Source organism: Pongo abelii, chromosome 6, assembly GCF_028885655.2.
Source record: "Pongo abelii isolate AG06213 chromosome 6, NHGRI_mPonAbe1-v2.0_pri, whole genome shotgun sequence".
Lineage (NCBI taxonomy): Eukaryota > Metazoa > Chordata > Mammalia > Primates > Hominidae > Pongo > Pongo abelii.
In genome coordinates, this window is record NC_071991.2 from 104,751,113 (window position 1) to 104,773,585 (window position 22,473).

Sequence of the window (22,473 nt, forward strand, 5' to 3'; positions counted from 1 at the left end):
GACTAGTTGCTTACTACAGAGCAGTTTAATACCCTAAGCATCCTTTTAGGAGTGAACTGGAGGCAATTATATTAGCAAAGAAGCTGTAGGGAGGGGCTGGTCTATCCAGCTCAAAGGATATCCACTGCAAAATTTTCCTTCTCAGAAAAGAAGGAAGGCTGAAGGACCTCTCTAGATCAAAAGGTTCCTTTTCAAATGAGTACATATATTGCCAGGCCTCAATGAGAATGTAATCTCCTTCGAGACAGGAACGGGACAAGGCCTTCAATCAGCAACATTCTGTTTTTACACTCTATTTCCCTCTTATTCTCTGAATCTGTCTCTTGCCCAGTTTTTGATGGTGTTTGAAAAGCTGGCTGCCATACCTTGATAAGGCATATATCTAACCAGGATATTTTACTGCCTTTTCCATTTCTGCTTATCAAACGTATTAACATATACTGGACACTACCTGGATCTTTTTTTTTTTTTTTTACTAACAATTCATTCATACTTCATGGCATTTTGGCCATCATAGGTATCTCTGGCTTCCTGGTCAATTGTTCTTGGTCTAGGTGTAATAGTATTACACCTTAATTCTGATTGATTGTTCATCAACTGATTCATCTCCCCACCCCAAGTTAAGATTTGCTCATTGTTTTTGAATATATCTTGCTGGATTATATTGTTATATGAATATATTATGCTAGGTTTTGTTAACTGCTCTATTTCTTTACTGTTACTCTGAAATCTTACTTTTTCAAGGTGCTCCATAATAACTTTTTTAGAACTCCCAAACATGGATCAAGACTACAAATAAAGCTCTTCACTGTCCTGTATATAAACCATACAATCCTCACATCTGTGCCCTTGCTCTTCTGTGTGATATGCCTTTTATTGCTCTCCTCCTCTCCAAATTTTATCCATTTACATAAGGCTCAGCTTAAATCCCTCCATAAAGCCAAACTAACTACCCTCAGTCCCACTACTTTATCTAAATGTAGGTAGCACTGAATTTCCTTTCAACACTTAGAACTAAATTATATAGATCTTCACATATTTCTATAAATGATATCCTGTAGAATCCTTGAAGTAGGGGCCATTATTTATACAGCTTTTGCCTTATGCAGTCCTAGGCACTCAGTGGGATACAGTTGAAAGAGTGTTAGGAGATGAAGGTTTTTGTCCTTACTTGGTACTGAGGAGTCTGTAACAGGCTATTGGGGAAAACAAGCTCTCTGATACCCCTCTTACTTTTCTCATAGCATAAACAGTAACTATGTAAATGGGAGGCTATGAAAACATCTTGGAGACCACTAACTTATAATTCATAGGTAGTAGATGGTCTTGCCAGTAAGATAAAAAGGTGTACCTCAGTGCTTCAGACTGCCCATTACGATAAGTTTTCACTTTTATAAACCTTAGGTCAGCATCTAAGCTATATATAGCTTATATATAAGCAATATAAACCTTATGCTCTATAAATATTAATGGCAACTCTTGATAAAGAAATTGTGACCGGTTACAGCACGTTGGTCCCTGAAAAGAGATACTAGAGGGCAGTAATAAAACGTACATAAAGAAATTAATTTATCACATTACTACTGCATTGGTAATTCAAGGCAACCACAATTAAGGGGGTAAATACAGACCACAGATGCTAAAGCAATGCCTGAAAGTAAGAGATGTCAAATCAAATCAAACACGTTTAACATTTTATCAGATCTAAAATAAGTACATCTTCTCTCAGTAAGTTTTCTTGATGCACCATAAAATGCCAACAAAACTTCTAACTTACAGGTTAAATTATATAAAATACAATTTGAAAGCTCTATTTAATTCTAATTATTTAAATATCAGCATCAGCAGACATTAATACTACTACTCTGAACCTGGATTTGCATGAATCTGAAGGTTGTCAGCTGATAGGCTAAGTATGATAGAACAAAAAAATCAAAGCCAGTGGTGGTGATGAGCATCTGTAGACCCAGCTACTCTGGAGGCTGAGGCATAAGGACCCCTTGAGCCCAGGAGTCCAAGGATGCAGTGAACTATGATTGTGCCATTGTACTCCAGTTTGGGTTGCCCCATCTCTTAAAAAAATTTTTTTTTAATATGAAAAAGAAGTACTTTCTAAGGAAAACTTCTTTTAAAAAAAACCCAAATTGGTGAAAAATGCCTGACTATATCAACACTGTATTTAGAAAAATAGGGAGGTATGGGAAAAAGGTTAGGCAAGTCCCAACGCCCAAAACAATAATTCCAGAAACTGAAAGCATCTTGAAAACCACCTAAAAATACAGAACTTTACATTTAAAAAAAGCAGGGATAATTTTGATTCACAAATGTCCTTAGTTGTGAATGTACCTAAAAACTTGTTTATAAAGCTGCATATATATAGCGGAAAAATCTTTTACAAGATCTCAGAAAAATAATCACCAAATAACATGGTGCACTTAAATCGCACTGATCATCACAGTATGATTCACAGCTAATACCGTACAACTACAAAGATATGACACATTGCTACACATACTTTATTTGCAATTCAGTACCATGAAAACATTTCTCTTAGAGGTCAATGTAATAATCTTTTATTAATATAGGAACTCTGGCACTGAAAGCTTGAATAACCCAAGGTAATGATGTCGTCACCAAGGGAGGACAAGAATAGAACCCAAATCCCTTGACTCCCAAGCTTGTGTTTTCCATTAATTGTGCTCCTTTCTATTCATCCAAGAGCATCAAGTGTAAAAGGCTGGAGAAAGGAGTGCACACAAATAAGCCAAGTCCGCAAGGTGGAGACTGCACTGAAGGTCCTAGGAATCGCCCCTTGGCACTTTCCTTTTGTGTTGGCTGAGGAAGATGAAAGCAGCAACAACCACAAACTCCTGGGACCAAGAACTGGAACTAGGTACTGCTTGTTGTGGTAACTCTCTTCCTCATTTTAGGCCTTTCCTTTTTAACCTCTCCTTCCGGCCAAGCCTTCGCGCTCTCTTCCCCTCCCTCGGTTTCTATCCGCTCCCCTTAGCTCCACTCCGCACATTCCTGCTAGGTGTCCCCGTTAAGAGGAGGCAGCTGCGCCGCAGTGGCTCTCCACCCTCCATCCGGCCCTGGCGCCCAGTCGTCAGGTGTTCGAGAGGTTCGTAGCGTCACAAGAGCTCTCCCTAGAAAGTGAGTGGCAGTCAAGCATTATAAATGTGTTTCAACTGTTAAGAGACTTAAGAGATGGGAACCGGGGCATATAGTCAGCTCTGCGTGGGTCTAGGTAGCTCGTCACGACAAAGCAAAATTTAGACAATAAGCGTTGAAACTTTCCTTCTAGCTGCGAGTTTCACAGCTCCGCCATCCCCTAAGCAACCTCCCACTGGAGGACACCTTCCGGAGCGCGCGTGTTTACACTTTTCCTACACCAGGCGGAGGAAACAAGCGCTCGCTGACCCCGGGAGATTCCAAACCGTTACTCCGCCCGCCGGGGTGGGGCCAGCGCAACGGACGAACCTGCGCAGCCAGCCGGCCCCGGGGTCCCCGCGCACTACAAGTCCCAGAAGGCAGCTCTCCGCGGGGGCGGGCAGTCGCCTTATCTGCTTCAGGCTTATTTTTACCACTGCTCTCCCCTTCCCCGGTCCCCCTGGTATCCTTTCCACAGTTAAAGGCTACTTTCTCTTGAAGCACATGAGGAGAAGCCTTAGCAACCTCGATACCAAAGTTCTTCGCGCGCTCGCTCTTTCTGTCTCTGCCCGAACTATGCCTGAGTCCCTCACAGGAGTTGGGTAGTGGAGGCGAAAGAAGGAAGTCTTTGCAGGCCAAAACTGGGACAACCTGCTCGGACTTCCGCCTCCCGGCCTCCGGAAGGCAGTGCGCACGCGCTCGCTGCGACTCCGGCGCGGTTGACTTCCGCTCCCACTGTGCTCTGCGAGCCGAATCATGGATCACACTGGTAAGGAGGCGGAGGCAGTGGGGGTCCCTGTTCCATGCCCCCTTAGCCGGCCTGGGGCTGGTCGCCCAGCAGGCAAAAGGGATTACGCTCGCCCCACAACACTAGGGTGTGGCAGTGAGAAGAAATCTCACAGATGCCTTCCTGTGCCCGGTAGGGGCCTGCCGTTTCCTGGCCTACCGTCTGGTGTGGTACCTACCTCCTCCGTGCCGGCAACAACCGCTCCTTCTCTGGTTCTGCTGAGCTCCGAGCCCGGACCGGTGGGCGATGTAGGCCTTTGGGAAGGGAGAGCCCCGGCTCTGTTTTATTCAGCCCAGCTGCTCTGGCCTACATTATAGAGACTGGCGGGTAGATTGCGGTCTCCGAGTCGCGGAATCCTCTTTACGCTGGGAGTGGACGGGCGAGAATGGGTTGGAGACTTCCTGCTGTCTCAGTCAGCTTTGGGCGGGTGCTGCAGTGGTCACCTCCTGTCGTGTCTCCGATCCTTTATGGACTAGAGAGGTGAAAGAAGGGAGTCTGATAGAGTTTTTGGAATCAAACTCGGAGCAGTTTTTCTACCTAAACCAAAAGCATGCCCCGCGCTTCGGCTGAGGTCCTTACTCATCATTTGAGGGTATTTACAAAGAGGAGCTTAAAATCAAGGCATTCTCATACTTTTCTCCAAGTAAGAGTAGCTCCACCCTTTGTTATGTATTTTCTGGCTTTTGCTTCTTTGTGGTTCTTGGATATTGAATGAGTGCTCTTGGAGTTAACATGTACCCCATACCTTTATAGCGACCATATCACAAATAGAGAAAAAAAGGCTTTTTCTTGAGTATTGAGTTGTCCTCACTCATCAGATATCTACTTGATTATATAATTAGGTATGTATGTTTACGTAGTTGTGTATGTTTATTTATGTAGGTGTGTATGTTTATGCCAGATACATGCAGATATCTGTAGGTCGGGAGATGGAAGATGGAATGGTAAACGAGACGGACCAGGTCCGTGATAGAACTTCTGTTTTATGGAGGAACACAGACAATACGTTCTTTTTTTTTTAATTTATTTTTTTTTAATGTTTGCGGATTATAAGTATTTTGAAGAAAATAAACGAGTGCTGTGGAGAGATTCATAGGACGAAATTTCAGAGAGGGTTGTTAGGAATGGTCTTTGTGGAAGCTAAGATCTGATGGATGAGAAGAACCCAGCCCTGGGAAAAAAGCAAGAGGAAGGGCATTTCCAGCAAGTGCAAAGGCAGTGAGGTAGGAAGATACAGTGAAGTCAGCTGCAGCCTAGTAATAGCCAGAGGGTAAGAGCCCTGAAGTGAGATTGGAAAGGAGGGCAGCAGGCACATCATTCAGGTCATTGAAAGCTATGGTAAACGTTTGAATTTTAATTTAAGTGAATATGAAGCCATTGAACAGAAGTGGAGGAGGAACACAATCTCTTTTAAAAAATATAATAGGCTGTTCTATGAAGAATGGTGTAAGAGAGGGAGGTAAGAATGATGGAAAATAGCTGATTGCAGTAGACGGGAAGAGAAGGTTGGTTTGGTGAAAATGAAGGATAATGGGCAGCTTCAGTAAATACTTTGATGGTGTTTGAAGGAATGTGAGAGAAAGGAGAAATGCTTAGGTTTTTGGTTTTAGCAACTAGGTAGGGTCCATTATTGAGCTGAGGAAAACTTGGGGCAGAAAACAATCTTTTTTTGTAGAGGTGAGACGGGAATTTGGGAACAAGTGTTTGGTCTTGGACTGCTAGTGTGAGATAACTATTGAGACACAGGAGAGATGCCAAGTGGAGATGAGAGGAAAGATCTGCACTGAAAATACGTATTTGGAAGTTAGTACCTTTATTTATAGCTGGTATTTTAAAGCATGAGGACAGATGAGACCACTTAAGAAGGGTGTGTTCAGAGGAGAAGCCGGCCTAGAACCAGGCTGTAAAGAATTCCAGTGTTTGGGAATTTATAGAGCTGAAACTGGGATTTTGATGTTAGAATAGCAAACATTCAACTTTAGGAAAGTAATTCCTATTTGAGCCCACTACTGGAATTGTGAGTCAAGTTCCTGCCATAGTTTAGAGGCTATTATGTTAGGAAATCGTAATAGGGGTGAGTGTAAAGAGTGTTTATTATCTTAATTCTTGAAGTTTAGAGATTGCCTAAGGAAGTAAAACTCATCTTAACATGAAAATACTCACGAATGAACTGAACACTTAAAAAATTAGTTCCCACTCAGATGTCCCTTCTGCTTAACACTAGCTTCTTACCTATTTTATTTTTTTTAAATGAATCAATCTCTTTGATGTTTAGTATCAGAAGACAGTATCAAATACTGTGCATTGATTGTGAAATAAAATTATAAACCTTGCAGAAGATTCTGGTTTTCATTAAATTTGTAAACATGAATTTGATAATTGTTTAAATCACAAAGCCTTTGACAAATGAGGAAATGCCACTTAGCTAGATAATTGAAGAATCATGACAGGATAGGCATCTCAAAAGAATAATTTCAATATTAAAGGATTAAGAGGTCCTTGGGGAAACAGATGAAACCCTTGAACATTATGCAAAAATGACCCATTTTATGATCATACTGAAACATTCAAATGTAAAAATGAAGGTGTTCTAATAGAATCTTGCCAGAAAAATTACTCCAAGGGGCTCCCGATTAACACTAGATTTATTCTTTGGTCATTCTAAGAATTAGCACTTCTGTAACTGTATCCCAGATTTTGTAAAAGATCCCAGATTTTGTAAAATATTTGTTGGTTCCTTTTATTCAAGATAAAAATCCCCAATCTTTTTTAAACTATATGATATGGAAGCGTTGTGCCTTTTTAAAGTGAATTTATCTTAAGTGGCCAGTAGTCCTTAGTCACTTTCTATGTAATATCTAAGAAATTTTTGTTGTTAAGGACTTTATAATTTGTTACTGTATTTAGAAGGAAATAGTGCTTTATGTTCTGATTCTTAATTTAAAAACAACAAAAAGCAAAAAAGTCCCAAAGAAACCCAGAATGTTATCATTATTAAATGCTGTACCTCATGAACTTGAATCTGTGAAGTAAAGTGGGAAGGGCCAGCCAGCTCTTGAAAGTGGTAGACTATGCAAGCAACAGTAGAGACCTCAAGTGTTCAGGATGGTGTGAAAAGGACTTGTAATGAAGTGTTGGTATTTTCATTATTCACAAAGGTAAAACGATTAAACCATTTTGATATTTGAATATTTAATATTTGAGGGACAGCATTGAACTGATTATATGTCTACAACGACTTGCTTTTTAGTTCATTGGAATGTCAGGAATACTTTTTGAGCAAGGAAAAAAGTCATTCATATTTCTTTTGGCCAATGCGTTGCTTGTCAGTACTTTCACATACATAAGCAACTACAGTGAAAACAGATCAAATACATTAATCAGCTTGTGAGTCTATTTAATGAAGTGTTGAAAGCTGATCAAGTTGGGTTTACTCTAACTCAAGATTCTAGCTAACTATGTAATTCCGCCCCCCCTTGTTTTAGGATTAGCTGTTGTAAGAGTAGTAAGTAGATTAAAATAATCATTAAGGACTCATTTTTAATTTTGTTTGATACATTGTTCAGAAAAAGTGCAAATGAATGTGAACTTAGTGTGTGTCTGTAATCCTAGTAGCCTTGGAGGCCATTGGTACTAGCTTACTACTTCCAAATTTGGCTTTGCTGAATTTAATGTGGATGGTTTGGCTATCAATCTTGACTGTAATATTTCCTGCAGGGGCAGTTATACAACCTTGTTCAATAACTTGTCATGTTTAAAACACTACAAATTAAAAAACATGTTATTTGTATTTCCTATTTTAAGCATTTTCCTTTTTGTCTTTAGTAGGTCACGTTAAATATTTTCTGTATTATATATTTTCATTTACTTGAAAAAAGGTAACTCTTAAGCTTTAGATGGAGTCAGTTCTATGAAATTATACTCCTGTTACTCATGGGACAAGAATTAATTTGTTCTATAGACAATAACAAGTAAAGACTCCAGGGACTAGAAAGTGACAGTTGTTTAGACCTAGTTATAGTATAGGAACTTTGCATCCTCTTAAATTATAATTTTCCATTACAGTGCCGACTAAGAACTCAGTCACATGTTATAGCACAAATACATTATTGCATGTTTTTACTACTAAATGGTATAATGATTTTTACTATATTTCTGAATGATTTTTAGAATAATTATTTTACACTTAAGGAATAATCACATTTCTTAACTTCATTTTCAAATGCATTATTTAATTTTGCCTTCATCAGTGTTAGTTCAGTTTACTAAATTTATTTTCTGCTTTGCATGCTTGATGATCAGACATGGAGATAGGGATGGTTTTCTTTCTTTTTCTCCTTCTTACTCTTTTTCTTTCAAAAAATTCTCTTGTAGTTCAAGACAATGGTTCTTGGGTTCATGAATGGTTTCATGTTTCTGTAAACTTCTCTGGAATTATATGAAAAATTTTATTCACTTTTCTAGGGAGAGGTCCTGTAACTTTTATCAATTTTTTAAAGGATTCCATATCTCAGAAGGGGTTAAAAAGCATTGCCTTAAGTGTTGATCCAAAATAAATAAAATTAGCAGTTAAACTTAATGTAATATTGAAAATCAGAACCCAGATCTTTAACCTTGATAATGTTAGGTATGTTGTTTTAATACCTGTGGCAGAATAATCTTTAAAAAGAAAAACTAAAAGAAATTACAACTTTTTTTTCCTAACACAGACAATGAGTTACAAGGCACTAATAGTTCTGGATCCCTGGGTGGTCTTGATGTTCGCAGACGAATTCCTATAAAGCTCATCTCCAAACAAGCAAACAAAGCGAAACCTGCACCGCGAACTCAAAGAACTATAAACAGGATGCCTGCAAAGGCTCCACCTGGTGATGAAGGTAATTTGTTTAACTAATAGGTCCAACACTCTTTCTGTTTTATCTGATTGCTCCAGACAGTCTGTGTGATCTTATAGCTACCTCTTTTTGTCTTACGTATTCTATTCATTCTTCAACCTTCTTGTTTGACTTCTCATTGTAGCACATTGTATTTTTATTTTCCTTTATAAATATTTTTTGATTTGATTCCTTTTGTTGTTGAAAGCAATACTGCCCATTGTTCAATAATCTCAACAGTATTGCAGAAAGCATAACATTAAAAGTAAAATCCTTCTATCCAAAGATAATCCCTGTTGACTTTTTTATACAAAAGTATTAATTTTTTATGTGTAGTTACCATTTTTTCATGTAATATTCATTTGAGATTTTTTTCTTATCAGTACATACAGATGTACCTCATTAAAAAAATAGGTTTGGGTATTTATAGATATACCATAATTTATTTAACAGTTTTTCCAGTTTTTTCTGTTACAAAAAACGTTGCACCAAATATTCTTGGACATACAGTTTAGTATGTATACTTTGTAGAATTTGTACTTTGTACAGATTTGGCCTTTTTTTTTTTTAATTCCAAAGACTTTAAAACTACAAATTTGGATATTTTAAAACTTGATGGATACTGTGGATTTTAGAGTTTGACAAGTACTGTCAAATTGCTCTTCAAAAAAGGTATGTTAGTTTTTACTCCCATATACCAATACTGAGTACTAGAAACCTTTTAAAATTTTTGTTTTGATGTAAATTTATTTTAATTATGAGAGAGCAGATATTTTTTCATAGTATTGGTCATTCTTGTTTAGATCCTTTCTTCTGAGTTCTTTGTAAATTAATAGGATTTTTGTTATATGTTATGTATGTGCGTGTGTGTGTATATATATTTTTGTTTGTTTGTTTGTTTGTTTTTGTTTTTTTTGAGACTGGGTCTTACTCTGTTGCCTGGGCTGGAGTGCAGTGGTGGGATCATGGCTCGATATTCCAGGCTCAAGTGATCTTTCCACCTCAGTCTCCTGAGTAGCTGGGAATACAGGTGCACCCCACCTGCCTGGCTAATTTTTTATATTTAATTTTTGTAGTGATGGGGTCTTGCTATGTTGCCCAGGCTGGTTTTGAACTCCTGGGCTCAACAGTCCTCTTGCCTTAGCCTCCCAAGGTGCTGGGATTACAGGCGTGAGCCACTGTACCTGGCCTATATTGTATATATTCTTCATTTGTCTTTTGAATTTTGTATACAAAATATTTATTGCAGGGAATCTTTTTTTTTTTTTTTTTTTTTTTGAGGCAGAGTCTTGCGCTGTCGCCCAGGCTGGAGTGCAGTGTCAGGATGTCAGCTCACTGCAAGCTCCTCCTCCCAGGTTCATGCCATTCTCCTGCCTCAGCCTCCTGAGTAGCTGGGACTACAGGTGCCGCCACCATGCCCAGCTAATTTTTGTATTTTTAGTAGAGACGGGGTTTCATTGTGTTAGCCAGGATGGTCTCGATCTCCTGACCTCATGATCTGCCCGCCTCGGCCTCCCAAAGTGCTGGGATTACAGTTATTGCAGAGAATCCTGAAGATTCTATGTAGTCAGATATCCAGTCTTTGCTTTTATGACTTCTGGGTTTTGTGACATTATTTGAAAGACCTTCCCCTGTTTCACCAGTATAAAAGAGTTTTTCCATCTTACCCTTGATTACAGGTTAGCAAACTATGTCTGTGGGCCAAATGTAGCCCTGTTTTTATAAACAGTTTTATTGGAACACAGCTATGCTCATTCATTTAAGTATTATCTGTGGGGGCTTTCACACTATAATGGTAGAGTTGAGTAATTGTGATTGAGACCATATAGTCCACAAAGCATAAATATTTACTATTTAGCCTTTCACAGAAAAAGTTCACTGATACTGCTTTAGAACATTTATGGATATGTATTTGGTTATTAAGGGGAAAAAAGATGGGGTCTGGCTTTTTTTTTCCCTCGAAACATTGTCCCAACTCTTTTCCTTGCTGAATAGGAATTTTACTGTTATCATATATATGTTAAAGCAGCAGTCCCCAATCTTTTTGGCACCAGGACTGGTTTCGTGAAAGACAGTTTTTCCACAGATGGAGAGTGATGGCAGTGTGCGGGGAGTGGTTTCAGGATGCAACTGTTGCAGTAGTTAGATTCTCGTAAGGAGCATCAACCTAGATCCCTCTCTTGCACGGTTCACAGTAGGGTTTGCGTTCCTATGAGAATCTAATGTGGCTGCTGATCTGACGGGAGGCGGAGGCAGAGGTCAAGTAGTAATGCTCCCTAGCCCTCCCCTCACCTCCTGCTGTGTGGCCGAGTTCCTAACAGGCCAAGAGTACTGGTCCAAGGCCTGGGAGTTGGGGACCCCTGTATTAAAAGTATTTTTTTGTATTTCTAGACTTGCCGTTCTATTCCAGCAATTTGTCTGTATTTATTTTGTAGAATCAAACTGCTTTAGTTACAACATACGTTATGGTTTATTTTATTGTAGGGTTCCTCTCCCATCTAAACAAGTATATTTGAAGTCAAAATGTTAGAAATCATGTTAGTAATAACCTAGGGCTGTTGTTGCACTACCTGTAATTTAGGGTCACTCCTGCTTTGGCTTTTTTTAAAAAAACAGTTTTTTAAAACAACACGGTAGTGTACAAATACATTCTTTAATAGTTCAAACAATGCAGAAAAGCCAAAATCCTTTTCTCCCCTTTCCCTCTCGGATTTTGGAGTAAAATAAATTTGTTTTTGATTGTTGTTTTCCTAGGCATCAATCAAAATATATATAGTTTAATGATGGGAGTACAGGTGGAACTACTCTGAAAAATGATAATGTGCTCCTAATTTCCTTGGCTGTTATCTCAATAATTTTCTGGTTTGAAAAACTGAGTTTCTGCTGGGCGTGGTGGCTCACGCCTGTAATCCCAGCACTTTGGGAGGCTGAGACGGGAGGATCATGAGGTCAGGAGTTCGAGACCATCCTGGCTAACATGGTGAAACCTCGTCTCTACTAAAAATACAAAAAATTAGCCGGGCGTGGTGGCGTGCGCCTGTAGTCCCAGCTACTTGGGAGGCCGAGGCAGGAGAATTGCTTGAACCTGGGAAGCGGAGCTTGCAGTGAACGGAGATCGCGCCACTGCACTCCAACCTGGGTGACAGAGTGAGACTCTGTCTCAAAAAAAAAAAAAAAAAAATGAAAAATTGAGTTTCCTTATTTTGAATTTTAGATTACACCAGCTTTTCTAAGGTGTAAACGGGTGATATAGGAGCCTAGGAACACTCAGGTGTAACTTACAAGAGGATCCTGACTGGATTATACATTCGTATTGGCAGTAATTAAATAGCAGTACACTGAAGTGTCTCAGCTTCAAAAACTTCTTGCATCATTGTTTGTGTGTTAATGTGAATGTGTCTCTGTGTGTGTGTGTGTCTGTGTCTGTGTATAGGTGCTGTAATTTAGTCATGTGGGTAAAGTTAAAACTTGTGTGCTTGGCTACTCTGTTTACCAGTTCTAGGGCCAAAAGAGTCGTGAGAAGCCTGGCTCCTTGGAGGGATATATTTGTCTGCTCAGCTTTACTTTAGGTAATTGGATTCTACCTAGAATTCCCATCAGACTGTTGATTGGTTTTCTGTTCTTTTGTAGGAGATGAGAAGATTGCCATCAACTTTTTAATTAGGCCAGAGAAATTGAGCCCCTTTCATCTTCATATATCTTAAGTTTATTGATATTGATAAATGCATTGTAGGAAAGGATACATAAGAATATGATATGTCTCCTGTTGTTTGAGTAATTAATCAGGGAGTGGTTTTAATTGACAGGATGAAATATGAATATGTTAAAGTGTCTAAATCACTCATTTTAGGGCTAAAGAAGAGGATAACTTGTTTGCTAATAAAATCCATAGAATGCTTTATGTTTTCATTATACTATTGGCAATAAAATCAGTCTCTTAGCATACCATTTTTGTAGCTAGACTAGAATAAATGGTGATCAATATCTTAAAAATTTGTGTAACAGGCATGATAGTCAGTAATCAGTAAAGTTTTACATTAGAAATAGTTTCGTGAATTGATAAGAGCGTTTGAATGGGAGTCAAGAGATCTGAGGTCTGTTCCTGGCTTTGCCACTTATCTTCTATATGTTGAGTTATTATGAGTCTCCATACAGTAATCTCAATAATGAAGTAAAAGAGTTGGACTAGATCACCAAGATCACTTCTAACTGATGTTTTAAACTAATCTTGATTGTCTTATTCTTAGAAAAGCTTTGAAAGGCATCAGATGGGCTTTTTAGTGAAAAGGTCTGTTTTGCCATGTATATGTGCTTCCAAAATGAAATTTGAGATTTGGAAAGTTAATGGGCAATACTTTTTTTTTTCTCAGAAGGATTTGATTATAATGAAGAAGAACGGTATGACTGTAAAGGGGGTGAGCTGTTTGGAAATCAGCGAAGATTTCCTGGACACCTTTTTTGGGACTTTCAGGTATAATTAAAAATGAAAAATTGTATTATAACAATAAAATATTTTAAGTGTTAAATACTTAAAATGTTTTATTGGAGTGATGCACAATACATAAAGAATGTTATGAACTTGTTATAACTATGATTTTCAGCACATACAAATCATTTGTTAATACTCTGTTTTCAACAATAATTTGAAGTAATTTTCAGTAAAATCAATAACTCTTAACACTAAGAAGAAAAACTAATGGTATCACAGCTAATGGTGGGGAATAAATGGAGATTATACCAAGAGGCTTCTATTTCTAATTTTTTTAACAACTTTTATAAAATATTGACCAATTCATTGTGTAGATACAATCTTTAGAATGGTGTAAGAAGGTAATTTTAATTATATCATTTCAACAGATAAACATCTTAGGTGAAAAGGATGATACACCAGTTCATTTCTGTGACAAGTGTGGATTGCCTATTAAAATCTATGGGAGAATGGTAAGTATAATTAAATATTGTTTTTGTAAGTAAGCATTTGCATAGAGGTGGGGTTCTGAAATTTAACTAGATAGGTTTATCATTGTTTAATGACTAAGTTTGTGAAATTTTAAATAAGTATGAAATAACTAAGGGAAGTATTGGAATACTATGAATTTAATATGATTATCTTGACAAATCGTTGAATTCTTTTAAAATATTAAATAAAACTGAAAATTAGAATAATTTCTGAAAACTAATTTCTTTGGAGTGTTTGATACCAGTGAATTTACAGTTATTCCAGTTTATTAAGGAAATTTTTTTTTCTTAATAAATAGAACAAAACTGCTTATTTTTGAAGGCCACAATTTTTTACCTAAAACTGCATTAATAATATTTATAATTTCTCTTTTTTTCCTGAGGCTCAGAGAGGCTTAATAGTAATTATTATTTCTGAAAATTGAATTCTAATCATTAAAAAAATTTTACAATCCTAACTGTAATTTTATAGTAATTTTCACATTTCTTCCCTCCAAAAAAGATAGTTTTGCATTTGCCTTTAGAAAAAAAAATTGAATTCAGTAACATACCTGTGATGGTAGATGGCGTGGATTATGCACTGTTGCTTTGCTGTACATCGTAGTAAAGAAATAGTAACAGGCTGTGAATTTAAAAATGTGGTTCTAAGATCATTTAATGTATCCTTCTGATTGAGTTTTAGATTTTTATGAGTCAATTAACTTAAAACCACCAGAGGAAGGTGCTGCTTATGTTAAATATAGGACATACTTGTTATTTTACTGCATTGGAATAGTTTCAGGAGAAACAAGATTAAAAAAAAAAACCCCACATAATTAAAGTATTCTTCAGGAGCTTTTGACCTGCAGGGGGTTGGGTGTGGTGGCTCACACCTATAATCCCGGGCTTTGGGAGGCTGGGAGGTGGGAGGATTGCCAGAGGCCAGGAGTTTGGGACCAGCCTGGACAACTTAGTGAGACCCTGTCTGTACAGTAAAATAAAATAATTAGCCTGGTGTGGTGGCACACACCTGTGTTCCTAGCTGTTCTGGAGGCTGAGGTGGGAACATCAGCCAGGAGTTCGAGGTAACAGTGAGCTGTGATCCCACCACTGGACTCCAGCCTGGGCAACAGAGCAAGATCTGTTTCTTAAAAAAAAGGAAAAAAACGTGTGGGGACCATGGGTGAAATTCATAGGGTTTACACCTCCAGAAAGTATAAGCAAATGCATGTGTGTACATTTATTGGGAAAAGAGCCATAGTTTTTGTCATGTTCTCAAAAGGCTTTGTGATTGAAAAAGGTTATTATAATTAGTACTTAATAAATGTTCATTTTAACAGGTATTCTCAAGTGTCTTCTAAGCCTTATGTATAGGTTACTATATATATATATATTTTTAAATATTTTAAGTTCTAATATGCTTAACTGTAATATGTCTTTGTTTACAGATTCCATGCAAGCATGTTTTTTGCTATGACTGTGCTATTTTACATGAAAAAAAGGGAGACAAGATGTGTCCAGGGTAAGATAAGATTATCATTACCTTTTTTAAATAATAAAGTTTTAGTGCAATGATTTATAAGTTGGATTAAAGGTTAGGGAGTGATGTAAATCAGGCAGGAGATCAAACATACAGACATGGCTAATCTTTTTCTGTGAGCCCAGCTTGCTTTAGGTTTCTCTTTAATATAGGGCAAGGTAGCCACTATCAGTCAACTCAAATTGGTCAAAATGAAATCTGTTTGCCGTTATAGAAGTATTATAAACAAAAAACAGTTACTTTTTTTGATGGGACATTAAAGAAGTATTAAGATATATTGAGAGCAAAGACTCCAGAATTAGAATTCCTGGGTTCGAATCCTTGTTCTGCTATTTATTAGCTGTTTTACTGTCATAGGGTATTCTTTATTGATAAAATGAGGCTGATAATAGTACCTACCTCCTTGAGGTATTTTTAGGATTAAATGAGGTTTTATATATATATATATAACGCATGTACACACATACATATATATAGTAGCTGGCATATAGTAAGCACTGTATATATAAGCTCTTGTTACTTTCAAATCGGATTATTATATTTGGAGTATATCTTAGAACACCATCATTACATAGTCTCAAACAAGTTATAAAAAGCTAGATCCATTTTGGGATGGTCTTGAAGAAAACAGAATAAGAATTTTTATATCAGTTCAGAATCCTTGATAAGGAAGGCTTAGGAAAGAATGCAAGATACTTGCTTGGAGTAGCCATAGGCTTCTTAGATCACTTATAACCTGTGCTTAAAGCTACACCAAGATTTGTGGTATTGATTGATAACAAAGCTGTGGACACTTGTCGGTAATGATTCCCTTTTATGGTGTAGGAAAATTTGATGTCACCAGGAGAGAAAGGGGTGATTTATTGACAGCTCAGTGACAACTAATTCTCTTGGCATGTTTTTATTAGCATTTTAAAGTAACAGATTATAACATTTGTTCTATGAGTTTAAAAAATATTTCGTTTATAGAATTATAATTCAGAAAATTAAGACATTAGAAATACGTATCACTTGTTTTTTGGGTGTTTTCTCTCAGGCCTAATTTTTCAGCATGGTATACATTCATTTTAAGTTACATAGTAAATTTGATTGCTTCATCGGGATAAAGGATTTCAGATGTGATAAAACATTATTTAGAGGACTTTTAAAGGTTTCCTCTTTTGTATAAGTATTAGAAGGAAATTAAAAGGTACTTACTGTTTAAAGAAATTAGTTCTCAAGGTACTAAATGTAACTAATGTACTGAATATTCTAATGTACTAACCTTACTAATGGACTAAATGTAACAAAGTACTAAATGTCACACCTCACTTATGTGGTCGTTAGTAGCAATTTTAGGACAGAAGCCTATCTGGATTAACAGACCCAGATCAGGAAGTGAAGAAATGGCAGTCAGAGTTAAACAGTATATATTACTGTTTTTAAGCACCACCCAAGAGAAAGTGCTTCACATCTTGCTAAGGTGGAGGTAGTTCGGAATTTACAGTGAACTAGAAGCAAACAGTGTGCCAGATGGCCACAAAAGGGAAGCATAATAACATCAATAAGGAGTGCCAGCCTTATAGTAAGGATGGAAAGATAGACACAACTCAAAATCAAGAGCATAGAGCCATTTAGTATAGTGTCAAATGACCTGACACACATATTCAATGATAATTGCTTATATATATACACACATATATTTATATATAGTGCTTAATTGGGGATTAAATACTGTCACTTTCATTGTTTCATTTGATATTAATATTCTTTTAAGTAATATGAAATAGATATAAAAACATTGTGAAGTGGGTAGATACTTTAACCTCATTGTACAAATGAAGAAACAAACTCAAAAATGGTTCAATGACTTCAAATTACTGAGCCAATACCAGATCCAAGATCTTCAGATTCCTATTTCAGTCGTCTTTCCCCACTGTGTCAAGAAAGCTGTAATGGCAAGTATGGATTAAATATGGTAAATGAAAAATAGTTACAATTTTGACCCTGAGTTTTTAAGAAAATGTGAAGTTAAATTTAGTGCTCACAAATTAGAAAGTTAGGAAAGTGTAAATTTGTCTGACAATTCAGAAAAAAACCCTTCTTTAAAGGACTTTTAATAGTCAAGGCTTGGATTGAAATTGTTTATGTTTAATGTTAAGAACCCTAATGATGAGGCTGATGTTACTTGTTGTAGTCCTTGGAGTGTCTTCTACTTACTGTTTTCCACTTAGTATTATTTGCTCAACAAACAGTTATCACTCAATAATACCATACAAGTTTGAATTCCATGATTGTAAGTAATCAACCCGTTGGTTTTTTTCTTGCTGGGTTTTTTGGCAAATGGTTGCAGAAAGTACAATTGTTTGAGAAAATTGGGTAAATTCTAGGCCTTGGGAAGAATGAGGTCTCTTCTTGAAACATACTGTTTGATATTAGGAGTTCTGAAGTTGACAGAAATGTCTATGCTTAATGGCTAGCAGACAACAAAGTAGGGAAGATTAAAAGTTCACGTAGAATAACTGTAACTTCTAATTGTGGACTTTTGCTGTGTTTTATGTAACAGTCAAATTTTAAAAACAGGCATATTTTTGAAAATTACATAATTTTTTATATTCTCTTTTAGTAAATCTCATTTTTTTTCCCTTCTAATTTAGCTGTAGTGATCCTGTGCAGCGAATTGAGCAGTGTACACGAGGTTCTCTCTTCATGTGTAGCATTGTTCAAGGGTGCAAGAGAACATATTTGTCTCAGAGAGACTTACAGGCTCATATCAACCATCGCCATATGAGAGCTGGAAAACCTGTTACCCGTGCTTCACTTGAAAATGTTCATCCTCCTATTGCCCCACCACCAACTGAAATCCCTGAACGTTTTATAATGCCACCAGACAAGCACCATATGAGCCATATTCCGCCAAAGCAGCACATCATGATGCCACCACCTCCTTTGCAACATGTGCCACATGAGCACTATAATCAGCCACATGAGGATATTCGTGCTCCTCCAGCAGAATTGTCCATGGCTCCACCTCCACCTCGATCGGTCAGTCAGGAAACCTTTCGTATTTCAACAAGAAAACACAGCAATTTAATAACCGTCCCTATTCAGGATGACTCAAATTCAGGTGCTAGAGAACCACCACCTCCTGCCCCAGCACCTGCTCACCATCATCCTGAATATCAGGGTCAACCAGTGGTATCGCACCCTCATCATATTATGCCTCCACAGCAACATTATGCACCACCCCCACCTCCTCCACCACCAATAAGCCATCCAATGCCACATCCTCCCCAGGCTGCAGGTACTCCTCACTTGGTATATAGCCAAGCTCCACCTCCACCAATGACCTCTGCTCCACCACCAATAACCCCGCCCCCTGGACATATTATTGCCCAGATGCCACCTTATATGAATCATCCTCCTCCAGGACCTCCCCCACCTCAACATGGTGGTCCACCTGTAACTGCACCCCCTCCTCACCATTATAATCCTAACTCATTACCCCAGTTCACTGAAGATCAAGGAACTCTGAGCCCTCCATTTACACAACCAGGGGGAATGAGTCCTGGTATATGGCCTGCACCAAGAGGGCCACCTCCTCCTCCACGATTGCAGGGTCCGCCTTCTCAAACCCCACTTCCTGGACCACATCATCCAGATCAGACGAGATATAGACCGTATTACCAATGATAATAGTATTTTGAACTGAAGATATGAGGAGGAAAAAAACTTATGTATAGTCAATCTTTTAATTAAGCTTTGACTGTTTTGGGAAGGAAGAGTACCTCTTACCGAGGTAGTATAAAACACATAGGGTCTTGTTTCTTAAAGTGGTTTTAAATCTTGACCTTAAGATTGATTTCAAGTACCATACTGTAGTACAGATAAGTGGCTCAGTTGAGCACAGCTATATTTTAACATCTCTTTGTTCCCCTAGTTTAGTAAATTGACCCAGAGGTGACCATTTGTAAAAACATTGAAAAAATTTTTCATTGTTTTACTTCAAAAGTATTGTTTTGTTAAACCCAATGTTTAGTTTTTCTTGTGATACATTTTGTTAACCTGTGTAAAAGGATTAAATTTCAATATGGTTGTAAAAATGCTATTTTTATGTCAATTTAAGTGCAGCCACATACTGTTTTTTAAACCATATGTTTTACCACTAATTTCCCAAAGTTATAATAAAATACTGAAAGTAAAAATCTACTAGAATTTGCTGTAAGGCAGACTGTTAAATGATAGAGAATTATTTCACATTTTAGGCACTGAAATGTTGAGGTTTCGAGGTATAGTAAGTATACAATGCACTTCACTTGGATGCCTTTTCATTTTTAGGCAGCCTCAGGAGCACCAAAATACATTGGAATTCTAGTACTAAGATATATTTGTTCGTAATGTTAAAAGACATTACTAATTATTTGGAAAGAGATGGTCAAAGTAATCAACTCTACAGGCTTCAAGCTGGTGGGGGAATGCTGTTACTCATTAATGCTTTTTTACTGAATGGTCGGAATCACATATGCACCACACATACTGATCTTACGTAACATTATTTTATAGAACTATTTAAATGGTGTTCTTTAGATGAAATGTGTTCTGTTTTGTTCATTGTCTTAAACTGAATAGGGCTGAATAGGCTTTATGTAATTCTTCATTTCATGTTAGAGTTTGATGCTGTGTTTAAGTGGGTTCTTGTTTATAGGATTTTCAACTACAGTTTGAATGCCATGGAGGAATTTGAATAATGTATTAATGAAGGACATATTCTTGTAATCACAAATTTGCATTTGCTCAGGTTTCATTGCTGTGTGATAGGATTTTTCCTCTAACTTGAAATTTAAAAACTTTTATTTCCTATTCCTTTTGTCGGTAAAGCAGTCTGAATTTGGAACATTTTAGCATGGAGTCAACAGTGAAGACTACCAGATAATTTTGTATTGGAGAAGAGGAAATAACAGCTAAATTGTGGATTTCAGTGCTTTACATGGTGCCTTTCGAGTCAGCTTTTACATTATAGGGGCTTGTTATAGTTTAGCTAAGATGACCACTTAACAGTTTATACAGAACTCATATGTATAAATCAACATTCTTAGGATATTATTTATATCCTTTGAATAAATCCCTGTGAAGTTTTTCCTCCCCACTAAAATGGTGCATAATAAAACATGAAATATGTAGTATGCAGATATCATTTATTAGATAGTTTGTAGTATATACATTTAGAACATACTTCTTTTGACAAAGGGTGATCTGATTGCTAATTTACCATTTTATTCTGTCAGATACAGGTGAAACAAATTCTCATCTTGAATGATCAGATGCAAAATCATTTCTGAACCCTAGAGCAGAAGTTAGAAATAACAAAATGGCCGTTTCAACCTTGACTGGCCAAAAATAACTAATAAACTTTTTTGTTTTAAGTCAGGCAAGTGATTTTCTACATTTAGCAGTTTGAAAGTCCAGTGTTAATGCAATATTTCTAGTGAGAAATGCTTGTTATTAAAAGCATGGGAGTGAAGTAGTGTGAAATGGTGGTGAGTGCTTCTATCATATTACTGTAGGTACTTGGACTGGTGCAAACTTGATTCCTTTTCATCCCTCTGTTTAGGAGCTATTAAAATATTACTGTTAAAAATCCAAACCATTCTTTGTTCCATGTAATAAGAAAATAGCCAAAATGACTTTAGAGCTTCTCAGCTATTTATGAAGAGCTATCCTGCTTTTATTGAAAGTCACTAGAGTTGAATGTGGTAAGAAACCACTTAGCCTATGTATTGGATGAGAAAATCAGTATCATGATAAAATTTTGAATTAAGAGAACTCTTGTAGAGTTTTAAAAAAATGATTTATTTTCAATTAGGTTTAAGAAATCTATGTTATGCAGGGAGGCATATCAGATGAATGTTGTAGCAGACAAAAGTTTTAAATCGTGTTAGACTTGAATTCATCAATTGTTTGAATGAGGGTGGGTGGGTAGAAGGATAACAAAATTACTGTTAGTGTTTCTTTCCTTACGGAAAAAGATGTGAATCCCAGCCTTATTTCAGGGAAGCCTTTGAAGCTATGATGGACATAAGTCTAAATTAAATGTATGTATGTTTCATTATATTGCTCTTAAGACTACTGAGGTGGCAGTTTAATTCTTAAAAACAATAAAATGGAAGCATAAATACTATTTTGCCGAGATGAATTTTTATGTATTGGCACATTTGGGAGAATGCAGAATTTTCCATGTTTATATTGATACAACTTTCTACAGTAAAATTAAGTTCACTTCTAAAAGATTAAAACCATCAAGTTGAATGTTACATTTCTTCAGTGGCATGTTTATTCAGAGTATAATACAGTATTTGGGGAAATATCTGTTGCAAAGACTATAAGAAACTATATTCATTTTGCCCTGTAAAAACTACTTGCTCAAAATTAACGTGTAAATACTAATTAGATACCACTGAAATGTAAATGGAAGAGATATTTGAACATCTTTTAAACTGAATAAGAGGCTGTATGAAGTATACAGAACTGCCGAAGGCTTTGTTCTGACTAATATATTGGAAGAGTATCTTTTGTAATCTTTTTGGGAAAACTCTACAGTTCCGTCTTTCATTTTTTGAAAATGCCCCATATTATGAGTACATGAAAAAAGTGCATGAGTACTCAAAGATATTTCTTCATTAGATTAGCCGTCAAATTAGTATGTTGATGTTAAGCATATATAAACATACTATATTCTGATTGAAGTGGACTTAACTCTTCATACTGATATAAACATACTATATTCTGATTGAAGTGGACTTACTCTTCTTCACTGGTTTGTAATTTGCTAAATTATGGCCTAGAAACCAATCAGTTTGCTTAATACAGTATATGTGTAATCAAAGCAGTATCAGATATACTAGGCTTAACGAGAAGTGGATATAAGCCAGGTAAAATACTTGGCAGTGATGCTAATAAAACCTAATTTGGATTTTTAAACATCTTGTTTGATTCATGTCCCTTCAGTTTTCCATCATTGAGGGAAAAAGTTTTAAGGCAGAATTCCTAACACTTTAGTGTTTAATTTTCCCACATCCCCATCTTTAAAAATTTTGAATTTTTTGGCACCGTAGAAGCATAGGATTGAAGCGAACAATAATAAGTCATGGGTTTAGTTCTCACAATTGGGTAGGACTTATTTAAAAAAAAATCTATTCACTTAAAAA

The 22,473-nt window shown here is 36.7% G+C and overlaps 1 protein-coding gene and 1 long non-coding RNA gene across 5 annotated transcripts; one reads left to right on the plus strand and one right to left on the minus strand.

The window, feature by feature from the left end:
* Positions 1-456: 456 nt before the first annotated feature.
* LOC112134379 (uncharacterized) lies at positions 457-3,843 on the minus strand. The gene is made up of 2 exons (XR_002915806.3): positions 3,481-3,843; positions 457-3,146 (listed from the first exon to the last, which is right to left on the minus strand). It is a non-coding gene; the product is annotated as an uncharacterized LOC112134379 (long non-coding RNA).
* CBLL1 (Cbl proto-oncogene like 1) lies at positions 3,684-21,446 on the plus strand. 4 transcript variants are annotated; one of them, XM_003780713.4, is made up of 6 exons: positions 3,684-3,919; positions 8,647-8,814; positions 13,182-13,282; positions 13,669-13,752; positions 15,198-15,271; positions 17,926-21,446. In XM_003780713.4, the coding sequence occupies exons 1-6, from the start codon at positions 3,907-3,909 to the stop codon at positions 18,959-18,961; spliced, it is 1,476 nt and encodes a 491-aa protein (XP_003780761.3). In that variant the 5' UTR covers positions 3,684-3,906; the 3' UTR covers positions 18,962-21,446. The 4 variants fall into 4 exon arrangements, with proteins under 4 accessions (XP_003780761.3, XP_024105935.1, XP_054415626.1 ...); XM_024250167.2 differs by having other exon boundaries at positions 13,185-13,282; XM_054559651.1 differs by lacking the exon at positions 3,684-3,919 and adding an exon at positions 4,025-4,580.
* Positions 21,447-22,473: the final 1,027 nt, after the last annotated feature.

Coding starts and splice junctions, on each gene's coding strand:
- CBLL1 (XM_003780713.4), top strand. Junction 8,815..13,181: donor GGCTCCACCTGGTGATGAAG/GTAATTTGTTTA, acceptor TTTTTTTCTCAG/AAGGATTTGATTATAATGAA. Junction 13,753..15,197: donor TTAAAATCTATGGGAGAATG/GTAAGTATAATT, acceptor CTTTGTTTACAG/ATTCCATGCAAGCATGTTTT.